The sequence below is a fragment of the Pseudonaja textilis genome, chromosome 2 (genome assembly GCF_049901715.1).
Source record: "Pseudonaja textilis isolate UNSWEBS1 chromosome 2, rPseTex1.2, whole genome shotgun sequence".
Classification (NCBI taxonomy): Eukaryota; Metazoa; Chordata; class Lepidosauria; order Squamata; family Elapidae; genus Pseudonaja; species Pseudonaja textilis.
This window is the reverse complement of record NC_141991.1, coordinates 130,875,010-130,894,316: the sequence shown is the minus strand read 5'-3', so window position 1 is coordinate 130,894,316 and position 19,307 is coordinate 130,875,010. Positions and strand designations below refer to the sequence as shown.

The 19,307-nt window shown below is 41.4% G+C and overlaps 1 protein-coding gene across 2 annotated transcripts in view; it reads left to right on the top strand.

Moving 5' to 3' along the window:
- The window catches only part of ADCY6 (adenylate cyclase 6), a 61,995-nt gene that overhangs the window by 11,820 nt on the left and 30,868 nt on the right, over window positions 1-19,307 (top strand). For both annotated transcript variants that reach the window (XM_026714714.2, XM_087925290.1), the window contains exons 4-10: window positions 3,353-3,502; window positions 5,210-5,331; window positions 5,557-5,668; window positions 6,720-6,847; window positions 13,061-13,219; window positions 14,367-14,508; window positions 14,737-14,865. In XM_026714714.2, coding sequence (XP_026570499.1) covers window positions 3,353-3,502; window positions 5,210-5,331; window positions 5,557-5,668; window positions 6,720-6,847; window positions 13,061-13,219; window positions 14,367-14,508; window positions 14,737-14,865 — 942 coding nt within the window. The remainder of the gene's footprint in view (window positions 1-3,352; window positions 3,503-5,209; window positions 5,332-5,556; window positions 5,669-6,719; window positions 6,848-13,060; window positions 13,220-14,366; window positions 14,509-14,736; window positions 14,866-19,307) is intronic.

The following is a 19,307-nucleotide window of genomic DNA, read 5'->3' as shown; positions in this document are numbered from 1 at the left end:
TTCTGAGATTCTGGGAAACTGCTCACCAGTCAGTAGACAATGATGAGTTTCATCAGGGTAGGCAACCTGACTGTTACTTTGGACTACAACTCCCATAATCCTCTCGTCACTGACCATGCTGGTAGAACTGGCTGAATTGAAATTAAGAATACCTGAAAGCTCCCTTATCACCTACCATTACGCTCATATGGACAAACAGTCTGAAGTGGTACAGATCAAGGCATAGTTGTACACAAGGGATGAGGGGGGGCGGGGGAAATGCTTCTAAAATATATCGAACTTCATGCAGATGTAAGCGGCTAATCCATTAAAATGCTCACCATAATTGAGACCTTTGGATCATATCTCTAATAATACAGGTCTGCCGTCGTCCTCTCCTTCTGATCACTACCACTTCTAGGCAAACCATTGTCTATGCAAGTCTGTCTCAGGCTTTCAAGGGCCTCAAAGTGAAGCTTTCCTTAGCCTGAGACTGGACCAGGGGTTCTTATGACCCAAGTTCATCTCTTCTGAGATGAGTTGACTTGGGTATGAAAGTTCATAGCCTGAAAAACAAAGTACTTGCCTAGTTGGATGGCTGGAGGAGGGGCAAAAATTTCTCAGGGTTGCCAATATGGGCACAGAGAAAGGTCAGGGTGCTTCATTTCCCAGCATGAAATGCCTGATCATCTTTGGCTATCATATTACAAACTAAGTTTCAAAATTTTAATTAATTGGAGTGTCAAGATAAGAGTTTTGTAAAACCAAAGAAGGACGCTGCTATAGACCAGAGATTTAGCCCAAGACTTTCTTGCTATAGCTGAATATAGCCATCTTGGGATGGTTTATCCCTTGATGCTCAGTCCTATAAGTGTGTGCAATAACCTATCAATGATTAGATTCATGCATTGTTCAAAGCCAGGTTTGCTTAGCCATAACTGATTGGATTTACATATTATGCTAATTGTGGTTTGCAAACTTCACAGACTGAGTTCATTCAATATGCTAAGCCAAAACCAGGCAAACTGCATCATTATAGTATCATAGAATGGAAAAGTTGAATGTACCATCTAGTCCAACCCAATGCCCAGAACAGGAATCTATTACTATAGCATCTTCAACCCAGGGTGGGTAAAACAGATTATGCCCCTTTTTTGTTGTGTAAACTCGATTAACAACTTCAAACAGTAATGGTGTATGTAGGTCTTCTTACATTGTTCTGTCATTCTTTGGTGAATCAAACTGAGATGCCGGATTGTAGCTGATGAAATTACAATTAGCGAAATCTTGTGTTTCTGTAGCAGTGATTTGAGCAAGCACTTAGCTGGTAATGCTGGACCAATCATTACGTTCTGTAACTGAATATGTCTGTGTTAATTACTGTGGAGAGATGTTTTCATTTTGGAATATAAATGGAGCTGTTCCTGTTAAGAGAACTGAATATTTTTTGTAGGCCCGTGGAGTCTGTTTTCTTTAGTTTAACCAAGTGCAAGTACCCTTTTAACTATATTTTTAAACTTGCTTTGGAAACGTTTTACGGAACTTTGTGAATGTTTTGTGCTTGGAAGCAGTGTGATTTCTGGACCGCAGCCCCTCTGCCTACATGGTGGCTCTGTGTGAAAAGATTGTAAACAGGCACGGAATAGGCTGTTGTGCTCTCGCTTCTGATATTTTTGCTCTATCTTGGTGACTGCAAAACATCAAGGCAAGAAACAGTGGCGCCATTCTGGTGCCCAGTAGGAATTAATGCCAGCGGAAACTGTTAAAACACGCAAAGCATTTCACTTTCAAGACAGCATTGAGTGCCAGTAATTTTGGCCTCCATTCAGCCCCATCAGTTTTCTTCCCAGGCATCCACCGTCAACAGCTCCAGCTGCATGCGGCTGGTTATTGTATGGGGAAACCTTAAGCTGACCTCTTTTGAAAAATGGACTTTTGACTTCTTTGGATTCTCTGCCTACCCAGTAACTTACTGCTTGTCAAATATTCAAAACTCATTGTTGTTTTTGCTTTCCAGAGCTTACAATAAACTGGCAGGGCAGGGCACAATTATTATAATATTTCAGTAAAGTGAGGCAGACACACCACAGAATTGTAGGGGTATGACTTGTGCCTGGTTGGTTTGAACAGACCCCTGCTGTTGCTTGGTTGGTTTTCTGCCTCCCTTATCCTCCTTATCAATAGCTGCCTTACCTGGTCACAGAACTTGTTAGTAATAGGCCTTTCTTCCATCATGGGGCTTGTGTGCATCATTCATGAGTAGACTCCCATTTGCTCAGTGCCAGGCTTAGCCTGGGGATCTGTGCCCTGGCCTGAGAATATATGTTGCTTTGGGACAATAAGCTCATTGCCTAAATTGGCTTATTCCCAGCAAGTCTCTTATTCTTGTCATGTAGCATGTTATGTGTGCAAGGACAATTTATCTTTGTGGTGTGTAGAAAATGGTAGACGGTTGAATTAATTGAACTGTCATTTAAGGCAAGGGTCTTGAAACTTGGCAAGTTTAAGACTTGTGGACTTCAACTCCCAGAATTCCTGAGCTAACATAACTGAAGGAGTTGCAGTCCACAAGTCTTAAAGCTGTCAAGTTTGAAGACCCCTGATTTGAGGGATGAGCAAGTGACCCTTTGGATGTTACACAGATGCGCACATAGAGTGTGTGCCTACATCATCACTGTGGCCTGGCAGATGAGCCTCGAAGGCAGGGAGCGGATGCCTTTAGAGTGTGTGTGAATGTGTAAACACATAGGTAGCTATTCTAAATGATTACCACATCTAGCCCAACATTGCTTATTCTTGTTGGCAATAGTCTTCTTGGGTTTTGAGGAGGAACGAGTCTTCCACATTATTAGCTGGGCCTGAAGGTAGGGACGTCTGCAAATAAAGGACATGCCTTACATATAACGCGGGATCCTTTCCCACAGAAAACATACTCATTTCCCTAGGAAGGCCATTGTAGATGAAGGATTGTTTGAAAAACGAACACACATGATTATAGATTTGGTCTTCCAGCTTCACCTCCTGGCGTAGACTGCAGTGGGTTGTTTTCCAGTTTCACTTCCCATCCTCTCTCCCTAAAAGCATTGGGATCTTCCTGACACCCGTTCTTCCCAGCAGAATCCTTGGTATCGTGGGCATCAACAGAGGGGCAGGGAGAGAAGTACAAAACCTTGATTGTGTTCTGGGAAGCCTTCCTCACACAAAGCTTTTAATTCATTCTTTATGCTGGGGTGTGAGGGAGGATGGCTCTTTCCGAAGACAGTGGGAAACGTGAAAGCCAAGATAGAAACTTTTTTTTTTTTTTTTTGTCGTCATAAAATACTTGGATTTTCCTCTTGTGCCCAGTTTGTATGGGTCTTTCCCTTGCTTGCAGCTTGTTGCAAATGCTTTGATCTTCCTCTGTACCAACATCATTGGTATCTGCACCCACTATCCAGCTGAAGTGTCACAGCGCCAGGCCTTCCGAGAAACACGTGGCTACATCCAGGCTCGACTACACTTACAACGTGAAAACCGACAGCAGGTGGGGAGCTAATCAGAGTTGGGAGTGGGCAGGGTGGGACTGCGGTGGGGAATGGGGAGTTCGAGTTGGGAAAGCAGAGCATGCACTGTGTTCTTGAGTTCCTGCATGTTAATATTGAGATGGTTTTGTTGCTTGAGGATGGGATGCCCCAACTCTGAGACTCTTTAATGCAGCTTAAATATCCTTTATAACACTGGGCCATGGCCTGATTGTAACTGGGCTGCATGAGTGAAGGGCAAGCGTGCATGGACGTGAAGCTCCACTTGTGAGATCGGTAGGCCCCTGCACTCGCGTGCGAAGCTCCACTTAAGTAAATGGAGGGTGCTTGTGTGCAAAGCTCCATTAGTGCCTCACACGTGTGCTCCCACTGCTTGCACAAGTGGAGCTTCGCACACGAGCACAAGCACCCTCCATTCAAGTGCCCTCCACTCACATGTGAAACTCCATTAGCATGAGTGGAGGGCGTGCACATGCACGCTGCTCTCACCAATGGAGCTCTGCTCACCTGCCCCTGCCATTCACATGCTTCCTCCGTGTCCTGTCTCCCCCCCTCCCCCACGCTGGGCTGGGCTGCCAAGGTGGAAAGGATGGGGACTGCTGCTTTACAGAATTCAGTAGAAATTACAATTAGAGTCTTTCTCACATTTATACTGCACCCATTCTATGAATTCAAGATCAAGAACAGTTTCTGGGTTGTTGTTGTTGGGTTTTTTTTGTAAAATATACAAAGTACACTCTCCTCAGATTTCCTCCATTATTTTTGTTCAAATTAAATTAGGAAGGGTCCTGCTAAGCTTTTGATCATATAACTTTTGCTTGCTCTTTATAAAGGCATCAATGTATTATTCAGCATTGCGGGTTTTTTTAATCAAGAAAATCCTGTTGCTAGAAACATACATAGGTAGATCAGTTCACTTTAATGTTTTTCTTGACCCTTAAACGTTGAAAACTATTTATTATATCCTCAGAGTCTTTCTGCTGTAACTTCACATTGGTAGATCGAAATTAGGTAACATTTACATCTTGTACTATAGTTTAAACTCCTTGCACTGGTCTGCTTTGTATTTAAAGTCAGACATGTTGCATATGGGCTGAACATCTTCCTAGATTGCAGACTTGTAAATTAATTGCATTGGCTTCCTGAGATCAATGACACTAATTATTTTGGAGTTTATTTCATCATTCAGTTATGCATAAATTTCAGGATCTTTAATTCTTGAAAGAATGCATAAAAATGAAATTTGTTCTTCTCTCTATGATCCACAGATCCAGTTTATCTGTGCCAGCACATTTTCTTCCACAGAGGTTCTGTGGAAGTGAATAAATACGTCATTGCTGTTATTTAGTACTAACACTGGTCTCTTCCAGTGAACCTCATGACTTTATTAACTAGGCAGAAGGATATAATATTATATACACATACTTGAGCATTATCTTTAACACAGATTCCCTTTTCCCCTGTATGGTAATAAATGTTGCCATCGTGGGCCTTCTTCCTTTCTGCTATGTTTCAGCCTGTCTGCCATTCAAATGAGGTGGGAATAGGTAGCATGGCAACTCAACTCTGCAGGCCAGAAAAGTATGAAGTAAAACAGCATTGGTACTGGGGTGGGTTAGTATGTTCTGATCTTGGTCTTTGGTTCATTCCAGCAAAATTATTGCTGTAATGAAGACCATAATGGATCTTTCTTTCTGGACCCCTGACAGGAACGACTTCTGCTCTCAGTGCTGCCCCAACATGTTGCCATGGAAATGAAGGAGGACATCAACACCAAGAAGGAAGACATGATGTTTCACAAGATCTATATCCAAAAGCATGACAATGTCAGGTAATATACATGTCTGTGACTTTGATGACAGTGAAACCAGTTAATTAACATCATTCTGTTAGAAATTTGGAGATCATAGCATAATTTCTTGGCAGATGAGGGTCAGTGGGGTTGAAGATGTTGGCTGAATTACCTCATGAATATATGTAAAAAAGGAGCCAAATGGCTTTTGGCTGTTTGTGGGTTTCTGTTCTAATATCTGATTCTGCTTTTCTCCCCCTACAGCATTCTCTTTGCTGACATTGAGGGCTTCACTAGCTTGGCGTCCCAGTGCACGGCACAAGAACTGGTCATGACACTGAATGAACTGTTCGCACGATTTGATAAGCTGGCTGCGGTAAGGGAGGAGCAGGCTAGGCTTACGGAAGAAATGATTTCCTGAACTTAGTGCTATTAGATATGCTGGGCAATAATCCTTATAAAACTCAGTGAGGAAGCGCAATGTTCAGCGAGCAAGGACACCATGATGCCTGTCCTCTGAGAAAAGGGGCATTGTGTTGATGGCTGGTACAAGTCAATACGACTTGTATATTTTCTTTTATGACCATCGCCGTCACAAAGTCCCCTTGGATTTTCTTGCCTTGCCAAGTACAGGTAGCCCTCAATTTATGACCATAGTTGATCCAAAATCTCCAATCCTAAGCAAGGCAGTTGTTAAGTGAGTTGTGGCCCATTTTACAACCCTTTTCGACACCGTTATTAAGCAAATCACTGCACTTGTTAATCAAATCTGTCTGGCCTCATTGACTTTGCTTGTCGGAAGCCGGCTGTGAAGGTTGCAAGAGGGAATCATATGACCCTGAGGCAGTTCAACTGTCATAAATATTTGCCAGTTTCCAAGTGCCCAAATTTTGATCATGTGACCATGGGGATGCTACAATGGTAATGCAGGTGAAAAATAGTCATAAGTTACTTTTTTCAGTGCTGTTTTGAACAGCCGCTAAATGAACGGTTGTAAGTTGAGAAGTACTTGTAACTTCTAATTCTTCCTAGGGTTGTTGATCTGTGTGTCTTTTTTTTTTGTGCTACATTCTGCTGCCTTTGCTGTAGTATATATCTCTTCCAAACTTCCTTTGTACCTACCTTGGCAGCAATACCAGTTCTGGGCCATAATGTTGATGTATAAACTTCATTAGAGTTTGAAGTTTCATCGAAGTAACAGGAATCACTCTCCTCTCCCTTCCCCTCATTATAGGGAACAAGTACTGGATAAAAAGTTCTGTATTTGCAATAAACTGCAAATTCTCTGATTACTTGTGAAGTAAATATTAACTAGCTAATATGATTGATCAGTGTATGGCAGGGAATACTGAACTCAGGTGGGATGACTGGAGGGTTGCAGTTAGCATTGATGCCTTTTCTGAAACTCCCTCCTTTTCCCTTTTTAGGAAAACCATTGCCTTCGCATCAAGATCCTCGGGGATTGCTACTATTGTGTCTCAGGGCTGCCAGAGGCACGGGCTGATCATGCACATTGCTGCGTGGAGATGGGTGTTGACATGATTGAGGCGATTTCGTGAGTGCGCGAGGGATACTTGCTAGTGTTGGGAAGGGTGGATATAGTTATTGGTGAACTTAATGATGTACAGAGATAACATTTTCCAGAATGGCAGCTTCATTAGCCTGCTGAAGCAAAATGGCAGAGAGCTTTGTGACCTTAGATACTGTTTAGCTTTTGTAAGGTAATGCAGTGGTGGGATTCAAATTTTTTTACTACAGGTTCTGTGGGCGTGGCTTGGTGGGCATGGCAGGGGAAGGATACTGTAAAATCTCCAGTCAGAGGTGGTATTTGCCGGTTCTCCAGACTACTCAAAATTTCCGCTACTGATTCTCCAAAACTGGTCAGAACCTGCTGAATATCACCTCTGAGGTAAACGGTATAAACATAAGCTCTGATGCCTCAAAAGAAAAATCTAGTCTAGCTCCACAGCCATTCATGGCTAACCAGGTGCTTCTGGGAAAGACAGCAGTGTACTTAGCACACATCCACTGTATTGTTCCCACGCAGTGGGTATTTGGAGGAATACCTGGAGTTACTGAAGTGGCCATTGACAGCTTCATTCCCCACTTCATCAGATGCCATGGAATATTATCTTCAGTTGCTGGTGGTTCTATACTCACCTGCAGGGCAAAAGGAATTAGAAGTGAGATCACATGGCATTGAAGTACAAAATACGTTTTATGTGGTGTTTGGATTACGTTACTAGCTACCAGAGTAGCAAACAATCATACTATTGCAGTATTGCTATTGTCACAGATCACAGTATTTTAAATCCACTTCAGTCAGCTCCTCTACACTGATACACAGGTAGTCCTCATTTAACAGCCACTTTTTCAGTGGCTGTTACAAACTACAAGGGTGCTGAACAAAAGATGCAGTCCTTGATGTTCCAGCCACCCTAGAACCTCTGCAGTCATGTCAATATGATCTTTTCTAGACATTTGACAACCAGTTAACACAATAGTTGCAGCTTCCCATGGTCAAGTGATGGGCATTTACAACTTTCCCTCTGGCTTCCCACAAGCAAAGTCAATGGGGAAGCCAGCAAGGAAGATTACAAGTCTCTTCAGTACACTGCTTGCATTTTCCTCTGTAGCAGCCACACTGGACCCCATCATGCCACACTTTGAGGGCCACCAGTGCACCCTCTCCATCTGGTAGCAACCAGCGCCACCATGCTTGTGTTACACACCTCAGGAGCCACTTACATATCCTCCCCCTCCTGACAGCAACCGTCCCTGGCCTCATCACACTCTCACTTTGCCTTGTGCTGTGCCTTGCTTGCCTACTGACCTGTTTGCAAGCTGCCAGGGGACTTGCCTGACAATCCACTTAATGACGGCAACAGACTGCCGTCACTAAGAGATACAGTCATGAGATATCACACTTTACAGCCACATTGCTTAGCGATGGGAATTCCAGTCCCAGTTATCCTTGTTTAACTGAGGACTTACCTGTACATCGTATTCAACTTATTCAAAGCGCCCCTGCATCAGATTAATTGATTCTTGTCTTTGGAAGCTTATCATATGACGTGTCCCTTTTTGCTGCAGCCTCTTTATTATGGCTGCTGCTTGAGATGATGATGCAGTTGGCCCATTTGAGACATGACAGTAAAAACTGGAGGCAGGCCATTTTTCTTGTGCAAAAGGCAGGAGGGCAGGGGGTGGGGCTAGGCCGCAGCCTCTCCTTGCTTGCACACATACATGCAAACTCGTTATCTTCAGGGACCTATTGGGAGAGGAGGACCTTTGACCTCACTCCTAGTGATTTTAATCAAGGTTGTTACTTCCCAGCTGCTGCTACTAGCGGTTGGGAACAGCATTCGTGAATCTCCTCCTGCTAACTGATAACTCCTCAGTGAGGGAAATGAACTGAAAGCTATCTAGACACAGGAGCAGAAGTGGGATGAGATCAGAAAAATTCACTTCCTCTTTTTAGAGAATTGCCCCTTGTTGTTTTTTCCAGACTTGAACTCTGCTTAATCTTCACCAGTTGTGTTTGAAAGAAACCTGATTAAGTCATGACAGGGGGTAATTAATCTAACGTTAAAATGAAAGCCTTTGGTTTCCTCTTTGTTGCAAAAAAACAAAGAAAAAAAGGATGGGATGTGGAAGCCTGAGGCTCTCTTCCTTCGTGGATTATTTCTGTCATCATAAAGCCCAACTTAGCCTACTTTTTAAATCGGCTTACCCTGCATACAATACGCTAATCATAATTATCTTTCTTGTATCTAAATTTGACCTGCAAGGTACGGTATGTGATTCAAAGGACATAAAACCATCCAGGCTTCTTTCTCACAGGACCGGAAAATTTCTTTCCTAATGCAGAAAAATCACATCCTTTTGTTTTGCATCATTTCTACACATTTCTCAAAACTTACTCCCAAAACGTCTTTCCATATGGATGCATTTTCAGTAACCTGCAAAGAGCCCCTGGACTCTTCTCTTATATTTATTTTGAACTGGCTCTGGTAGTTTTGGATATTCAACTGTGGGAAGTTCTAACATTTGTCCGAAGAAAGCCAAAACATTAAGTGACATCTCATTAAATCAAATGAGTTGCTTAACCATGATTAGCCATGGTGGCACAGTGGTTAGAGTGCAGACCTGCAGGCTACTTCTGCTGCCTGCCGGCTCCCTGCAATTTGGCAGTTCAAATCTCACCAGGCTCAAGGTTGACTTAGCCTTCCATCCATTCGAGGTGGGTAAAATGAGGACCCAAATTGTTGGGGGCAATATGCTTACTATGTAAGCCCTCTTAGAGAGGGCTGTAAAGCAGTATATAAGTCTAAGTGCTATTGCTATTACCTGGACAAATCACAATAGGTTGCATTGATACAACATAAGCAGCTGAAACCAAACACAACATCATGCTGTGGCTTAGGAAGGTAACTGATCCAGCTGCTAAGTATTATACTTTACAGAAATTTCTGCTTTCTCCCCATAATCTTTATTGTTGCTTTAGCTCAGGGGTCTTCAAACTTGACAGCTTTAAGACTTGTGGACTTCAACTCCCAGAATTCATCCTCAAGTCATGTTAGCTCAGGAATTCTGGGAGTTGAAGTCCACAAGTCTTAAACTTTCCAAGTTTGAAGACCCTTGCTTTAGCTGATGGTAGAATCGGAAAAGATGCTGTCTCCCTTGGATCACAAAAAGTCCTCTTGAGAATGTCTCTGTTCCCTATCCATTATCCCTCCTCCGGTGGTTGAAGTTTTACTGGGCAACGTCTATGCTTTTTCGAAATTATCTTTATAAGCCACATGGCCCTACAAGCTTCCTCTCAATAAAAATATGAAAACCAAGGTCTTTTCAGGATATGTTTTTTTTTTTGTTTCCCCAGCAAATTCCTTATCAAGACTGACTTTCATTTTGCATGGTGAAACTTGGAGAAGCACAACGCTTCTGCTTTTGATGCGTTAAGCTGTTGTATCCACCCGAGGGGATGGGCATAACAGTGGGGAGGGGGACAAGACCCAAGGGGATGTTGGTAGACAGCAGTAAGGCTAGAACTCCCTCAAGCAACCAAGATTGGGTCCATAGGCTTTTGGAGGCAAACAAATGCATGCTGTTCAATGCTTCTAGCGTTGACTGGCAGTACTTTGCCCTAACATCTCGATTCACAATTGGCTGTGTTCGTACATAAACGTTTCACTTGAGCCATAAACGTTTTGCTTGAACTCAGCCCTTGAAATTTATGAACCAAAAATTTACAACTTAGCATGACATGTGAACTTTGTCAGTTGTGTATGTTCAGCAAACAGTGATAAAATCCAATACAGATCTTAGTGAGTGAGTGAGCCTGGCCAGTGTGTTTGTGTGCTATACAGGTAGTTCTCGACTTACGATAGTTCACTTAGTGACTCTTCAAAGGCACTGAAAAAAGTGACTTATGACCCTTTTTCATACTTAACCATCCAGCAGTCCCAGGTGATCAAAATTCAGATGTTTGGTAACTGACACATATTTATGACAGTTGCAATATCCCGGGGTCATGTGATCATCTTTTGTGAGCTTCTGACAAGCAAATCAATGGGGAAGAAGCCAGTTTTACTTAACAACCATGTTACAAATTTAACAATTGCAGTGATTCACTTAACAAGTATGTTAACAAGTCTGGAATCAGCATTGCATATCAGACATTAATACAATTGAGCGAGTCCAAAAGTATTTCATGAGAAGAGTACTACACTCCTCTGCTCGCAACAGAATACCCTATATCACAAGGCTTGAGATTTTGGGCTTGGACAATCTTGAACTATGCCGCCTAAGGTTAGACTTAAGCGTAGCACACAAAATTATCTGCTACAATGTCCTACCAGTCAATGACTACTTCAGCTTCAACCACAACAATACAAGAGCACACAACAGATACAAACTCAATGTTAACCGCTCCAAACTTGTTTGCAGAAAGTATGACTTTAGCAACAGAGTGGTCAATGCCTGGAATGCACTACCTTACTCTGTTGTTACATCCTCTAACCCCCACTCCTTTAACCTCAAACTATCCACTATTGACCTCACCCCATTCCTAAGAGGTCTGTAAGGGGCGTGCATAAGTGCACCATCATGCCTACCGTCCCCATTTATTCGTACCTGTTTCCTGTATTCTTACTCATGCTTATACTTATATCTATTATCTTGTAAGCGATTGACAAATCAAATAATAATAATAAAAAAATATTCAAGAAAGCTTATAAAATATGGTCATTAGTCAAGGACTACCTGTATTGCATGTTTCAGATTTATAATAGCAAAATTTGAAACTGCATTCTAATTACTATGGTTTTGTGGAAAACAAGAGATAATAAAAACACATATAAAACATCTACTTAAAATTCAGAAATTAATCAAAGGAAATCAACAAAATTAATAAAAACCTGGTATGTAGGTCCCCTGTGAACTGTAGTTATTGATCTGTTTTTTCCTATTCCTGTAGTTTTTTTCTCCCAAGTTGTGAATCCTCTTTTCTTTTTTACTATCTACTAATCCTGTCTTCCCTAAAATAATTCCATGGTTTTGAAACCAGGTTATCTGTTATACTATGCATGATTTCCTCCATTTTGGAACAAACTTGGAAGTAGTTTGAAGCAGGGTCTACTTACCTAAGCTTATATTAAGCAGGAATTCCTTATAGTGTATCTGCTGAAAAGAGAGACTTTTTCAGTTTCTGTGAAATGCAATCCCATATTCGATACAGGCCAGCCCAAGCATTCTTCTCACTATAGCCTGAGTTCTGATCTCTTAATGTCCTGTATGGTTTTCCAGATTCTCTGCTGTGTCTGAATCTTGTCTCTAAGGCCGCAGCATTTTCCTAGCCAAGCAGTTAATTTCATTTCCAGTCCCTTCACATTTTATTTCTTTTTCCAAGAGGTTGAGTCACTAAGCATAGTCAACAGCCTTGTGGATAATCGTCAAGGTAATAGAAGCAATAGCTGTTGTTGTTTTTTAATGGACTGGCAAATTCATGTCCAGAGGTCTTGCAGATTTCCAAATGTTTTCCTTTGAAAATACTTCCTTTAGCTTTTGTATAGCTAATTGCACAATAGATTATCTTTAAAATTAACAACAGTAGCATAGAAATGAGCAAAATCTTCCCCTCAGAACCAACCCCATTTTGTCCAAACATTCATCTGTAAGACTGTGTGGTGACTTGGAAAAATAGTAGTTCCACTTTTGTGGCAAGCTATTATGCACATGATAATAGCAGTACATAGTACACCTCTCTCTCTCTCTCTCTCTCTCTCTCTCACACACACACACACACACACACACACGGAAAGAGGGAGGGAGAAAACACACATTGAACAAGACAGTCATACCTCAGGATATCGGGATATTGGTTTGTGTCATATCGATCTATATATTTTGAACTTCCTTTCTTGGCCCACTATTCTAGATTGATATGGCTATCTTGTCCAATCTTTGGCATTCTTTTCACAACAACCTTTTTCTTAATCCAGTTGAATTATGTTTCTGGGTCTAGTCTTTTGTGTTCCAACAACCATTTCAAACTGGTTGTTCAGTTCCCGCAGCTGTTTTAGGGTGGGGATCTGTTATTTTGTCCTTGCTTAAAGTAATGTAGACATACTACCTCACTTCTCCCTACCAAGAAGAGAGATTATTTCTCCTTTTTTGGGGTGATTCTTGTCTAAGATATCTTGGTGCCAGAAGTTGTGTGCAAATAGAGAGACCTGCTCTGACATTCATTCCATCCTCTTTCTCCTAGGCTGGTGCGGGAAGTGACAGGTGTCAATGTCAACATGCGTGTTGGGATCCACAGTGGCCGTGTGCACTGTGGAGTGCTGGGGCTGCGCAAGTGGCAATTTGATGTCTGGTCTAATGATGTCACCTTGGCCAATCACATGGAAGCTGGTGGCAAAGCAGGGTGAGTTGAGCCCTTCAGCGTTTGAGTGAAACAATGGTGAATACTCATAGAAAGTAGTTCCATTGAAACAGGAGATGGAGATTTTTTTTTCCTCCTAATGGCCCGTGTTCCTTCAAAGAAAATTTGTTTGGAAATGGGAAAGTCATGTTAGTATTGGGTGTGACTCCATTTTTCCTATTGTTCTCTTTTTGCCTTATCTCTTATTCTTCTGTCTCTTATATACATAGCTTTAAAATTACTCTGTTCCATTCCTTGTCTATTACCTAAACATGTGGAGTTAACCTGTCTGTCTGTTGGAGAAGAGTAGGGGAAAAAAAACTACAGAGCTTTACTAGGCTCCAGCCCCACATTGCCCTGAGGCTTCTGGGACAACACCAGGTCTTCACAGCTTTTCAGAAAGCCTGGAGGGTAGAGGCTTGCTGGATCTTAGGGGGAAGGTGCTTCCCTAGGGCAGAGACCACTACCAAGACAGTTCACTGTTTCAATCCCACAAGGTGGCAACATTAAAGGAAGGACCTGGAGTGTGCCCAGACCTGGGTAGTCAGTCCTTGTGGAATGAGCATATTGGAGACACATTCTTATCAGTGGAAAACTGGCCCGCCACACATACTGCAAAAGAGATGGCACTTGGATATTTGGGACAGTTAAGCTAGACAGGCAACTGGCTTGGCTGCTCAACAGGGATGCTAACATGGGAATATAAAAGCACAATGCTGTTATGTGAGTGGGATCAAAATTCTCATGTGGAAATGCTTTACATTTCTCCATGTGACTTACTGATCCAAATGAAGTAATATGTTATCTCCACATTGGTTCTACTTAAGTTTCCTTATGAGCATTATACCATATTTTCATACAGGTTCATTGGACTTTTCTCCAAATCTTCTTCAGCAAGATTTCTGACAGTATTTTACCTGCATTCCTGCAGCTAACTGCCTCTTATATTACTTATTTTTATTTTTATTGGTCAGTCCTGCTCTTTTACTCAGAGCTGCTGAGGAAGGACCATATTTGCTTCTTCGTGGAGAGAGCAGCTTCTTCCATTCTTAAGCGAGATTATACATAGTCTAATGAGGGGGTATCTCTGAGAGTGGGAGCAGTGGGTTCCAGCACTTGTCTTGGTTGAATGACAACATTTCTGTGATAGGAGGATCCACATTACCCAGGCTACTCTGCAGTACCTGAATGAGGACTATGAAGTGGAGCCAGGGCACGGAGGTGAGCGTAATGCTTACCTGAAGGAGCATAACATTGAGACCTTCTTCATTGTGGGCTGCAGCCAGAAACGGGTAAGTCCTGGGGATGGGGCAGAGGGACAACTAAAATTTGCTTGAGGACAGGAAGAGAGAACAGATCACCATAATCCAGGAGACAAATGTTCTAGTCCCTGGAGCTGAAATAACAAAAGCTATGGAACAAGACATCCCCGCTCTAGGGAGTAATGTCTTAAAACACCTGCTTCCATTTGTTGTTCTTTCTGTTTTGTATCTTCCCCATTCCGCACTTTCTGCCAATAGAAAGAAGAGAAAGCAATATTAGCTAAGCTGCAGCGAGCCCAGGCAAATTCCACAGAAGGGCTGGTGCCCCGTTGGGTCCCCGAGCGCTCATTTCTACGGAACAAGGACTCTAAGGCGTTACGACAGATGGTAAGTCTTGGGTTTGCTTGAGACTGTATCTGGGAAAGGAGGTAGGACGGCATACCATATTATTGGATTCTGCTTTGTTTTTTCATTCCTGCTTAAAAATGCTGTACAGCATATCTTTCCTGGCATTGAACTGAAAGGGGGATAACCCCAAATTTGAGAGAAGCTGAAGGAATAGATGCAAAAGGGCACACACACACACCCAAAAAATCTAGGCAGTGCCCTATGCCTGAAAGCAGTTCCTGGAGATGTTTCCCCCACAACACCCCTCAGTTCATTAAACTTCTTTGGGTGATATACATGTATATTAGTACACACATATGATTGTATTCACGGTACGTGGTGGCTCAGTGGCTGAGATGCTGAGCTTGTCAGTCAGAAAGGTTGGCAGTTTGGTGGTTCGAATCCCCAGCACTGAGTAATGGAGTGAGCTCCTGTTATTTGTTCCAGCTTCTGCCAACCAAGCAGTTCGAAAGCACGTAAAAAATGCAAGTAGAAAAATAGGTACCACTTTGGTGGGAAGGTAACAGCCTTCCATGCACCTTTGGTGTTTAGTCATGTTGGCCACATGACCACGGAGACGTCTTCGGACAGTGCTGGTTCTTTGGCTTTGTAACGGAGATGAGCACTGCCCCCTAGAGCTGGAAACAACTAACACATATGTGCGAGGGGAACCTTTATCTACCTTTATGATAGTATTAATATGTGTTAGAAATCATGTTCCAAAAAAATAGAAGGGTCAAGATAAAAATACATTTATATTTCTATTAACTGCCTTAAATACTATTAACTGAAATTAATTGCCTGGGAAATAAGTATCTTTTGAGATACCTCTCTGGGAGTGAAGAAGCTTCTTGGTTGAGAAGCAAAATGTTTTCAAAGAAAAACCAGAAAGTCTAGTTGGAGAAGGAAAGAATTTAGAGATAAGTCCTCTTTAGGCATAAAAAGGGGTTTAAAAGGCAAACAGCCCTTCCCCCAAACAAGCTAATAATTACCAGATTAATATTAAAAGAGACCAATGTGTCTACACTTCTTAGAAAAAAGAAGAAAAGAGCCTTCCCTACCCACCGATTCACAGGTAATTTTTTGAAGAAATACTTGGTTATCCTGTTGATAAATACAGTAGAGATATGCAATTTTGAGATGCAAAGGACAGGGATATTTTGGATCTGTGGACAAGGGTGTTTCAAATCTAGTATGGGGACCTTCGCCCAAAGGTATAGCAAGATAACCTCTTGCTGTACCTTTGGGTGAAGGTCCCCATACTAGATTTGAAACACCCTTGTCCACTGCAGATGTAAAAACTGCAGATCTTTAAATACAGTATCCTTCAACCCAGGATAGAAGTTCTGCAAAGCCTTTTCTCCATAAGCTCTGAACCCCAAAGCCTGTGATAATTCACATATGATACTAAGCGAACTTGTATTAAGGTTTGTTCAAATCTCCAGCAAGAGCTGTTTTTCTTTTTCCTGCAAACTGGCAAAGGAGAATGGAATATCAGGAAAGGGGAAAAGGAAGTGTCGTGGAAGGAATGGTTCTCTCCATGTATGGGCTGTTTCAGTCTTATTGATAGATTATCCTTTAGGAAATAAAGTCCTCCACCTAAAGAAATATTGCTTGCCCTTTCGTTTAAATAAAGGATATCTGTCAAGAGGAAAGTTATACTTCTGGAAAAAAAACAATGCTCCAGAAGTTTCTTTTGCTGCATGTGCCAATGGGACAGTTGAAATTATCTATGGTTAGTAAAGTTTGCACCTGTACAGGTAGTCCTCAACTTACAGCCACAATGGAGCCCAAAATTTCTGTTATTAAAGGAGACATTTGTTAAATTTTGCCCCATTTTATCTTTCTTGCCTCATTAAGGGAATCACTGCAGTTGATAAGTTAGTAACTCGGTTGTTAGGTGAATCTGATTTCCCCATTGGCTTTTCTTGTTAGAAGGTCGCAAAAGGGAATCAGATGACCTTGGGACACAACAACGGTCATAAATATGCCAAGCATCTGAATTTCCATCACATGATCATGGGAACGCTGCAAAGGTTTGTAACTGAAAAACTGCCAGAAGTCATTTTTTTCAGAGAGCTTGTAACTTTGCACGATCACTAAAGGAGCTGTTGTAAGTCAAGGACTACCTATACTACCCTGTGCATAGGTAGTGTAGTGAAGTGTTCTTTCTTCATCTTGACACTTATTATGCAGTAAATATAGGCACAAAACCTGAAAGTTGTTTGCAGCCTAGAATGGTGCTTAAAGTACATGAACATTCTCTTGGGTTGAAAAAAAATGGCCTTGAACGCAGGGCTGAGGGAATGGGATCGGGCGGGGGAAATTGTTTAAGGCCATAACAATAAAACTACAGTAGTATAACATAGTAGGATGATTGTCAATAAAACTGTACCTATAACCTGCCAGAGCTAGAGTTTATATCGTCTTTCTGAAAGATAGACTGTTGTTGACCTGAGGAAAAAAAGTAATATGATCACCCTTATTGTATCGTTTATTTGTTTGATATTTAGCAGTAGAACCTTCACTTCCATGCCCACACCCATAACTCTGTCCCAGTTGGAAGCTCTGGGAAAAATCTGCTTAAAACTTCCCATAAATGAATGGCCTGAAGAGTAGGCAATATGGAGTTGTCCTTCTGTCCCGTTTCCCATGAACCAACATGAACTTTTAGGGACTCTGATCCACCTCTGTCTCCTGAAATATTTGGAGGCTATTCATTCATTCACTGTGTTTCAACAGAAGCTTTGTCTCTACCTTTTTTTTTTCCTTACTGTTGTGCTTATTTTTTAAAAAAATTATTTCAATTGATAAGTGCTTGAATATACAGTATTTAAGCTTCTTTAAGATTGATTGGAATTTACAAAGCTTAAGATCAGAATTATGATCAGAATATTTATTATAAACATTCAAAGACTAGGTTTCTACATTTTACTCAACATAATCTGGGTATTGTATTGGCTTAATGTGATGCTTGAATGCAACTGCTTTTTATAAATGATCATTTATGGCTTAGAGGAATAAAGGAACCATTGCAGCTTATTTGACAAACATGGTTAAAATTGAGACAATAGCATAAAGATTTAAAGAAGTGTCCTGTTTTAATACTAGAGGATATAATTTGCCATTTATTCACAAACCATGCTTGACATCATAGGTTAATATAATGTATAATCTCAGTTACTATCTAAATACCTATTAATGTTATCTAAATACTAGAGAGGGCAGTCAGTTGAAATAAAATGCTGATTTGTGCATTTTAATTTTTTTTAAAAAGTAAATTTATGGGAAGATGAGGCATAAGTATTTGTTAATGTATAGCTAAATCATGTCATTTGCTAGCATAAAATACAGTGATAGTCACTGAGTTAAATAGATTTAAAGGGAGTGAGATGAATTTATGAAGTTAAGGCTGTCAGTGGTTAATACTTTGACTGCATTTTACTTCCAATATCAAGAGACAGTCTTTTCTGAAATAATGTTATTGCTGGGGGAAGTGAATAGAAGGGTGCATTTCTCACCTGTTTTGTCCGCATATGTATTGGCTTCTAAGAGGTTGTTGCACGTTTTCCGTAAGACCAGAATATTGGAGCAGCAATTGTCTGTCCTGACTCTTCTTATACTCTTAAATGAATTCTGCATCTTTGTAAGAAATCAGCCAAACAGAGCTTAGCACTGTCAATTGGTATACTACTGTTCCTGGTATGTGGAGCTCTTGAGATGTTTGGCAGCTGGGAGTGTTCCAAGTCTGATACCTCTCTGAATGGGTTAGCTTTGGCCATGTGGGTAGTAGCAATAGCAATAGCATTTAGACTTATACACCGCTTCACAGGGCTTTACGTCGTTCTCTAAGTGGTTTACAGATTCAGCATATTGCCCCCAGCAATCTGGGTCCTCATTTTACCCACCTCAGAAGGGTGGAAGGCTGAGGCTGGTGGGATTTGAACTGCCAAACTGCAGGCAGCCTTGCAGTCAGCAGAAGCAGCCTGCAGTACTGCACTCTAACCACTGAGCCACCATTTAAAAGCAAAGGATTCTCCGAGACACAATTTCAAATGAAATTTTGGTTGTAAGTAGATGTCTCTAATAATAAGGAATGTTTATTAGCAAGGGAAAATACTCTGTGTTTCTTTAAAAAAAACTTTATTGATTATAGAACTAAAATATCAAACAAACACATACACAACACACAGGAAAAAAAAGAAAAAGGGAAAAAGAAAATAATTAAAAACTAACAATTCATGATATACTCTGTGTTTCATGCTTGAATTATTCGGAGCAATTTCGCTTAGGTGAAGGAATGAGGATTGCGGGTTTTACACACACACACACACACCATGCCACACCCCCATGAGCCCTCCTAGTGGTGCAGAGGAATCCTGATCCAGGTTTTTTTCCCCGGTTTCTTCTGCACCCTCCACTTCCACCTACACCAATCCACT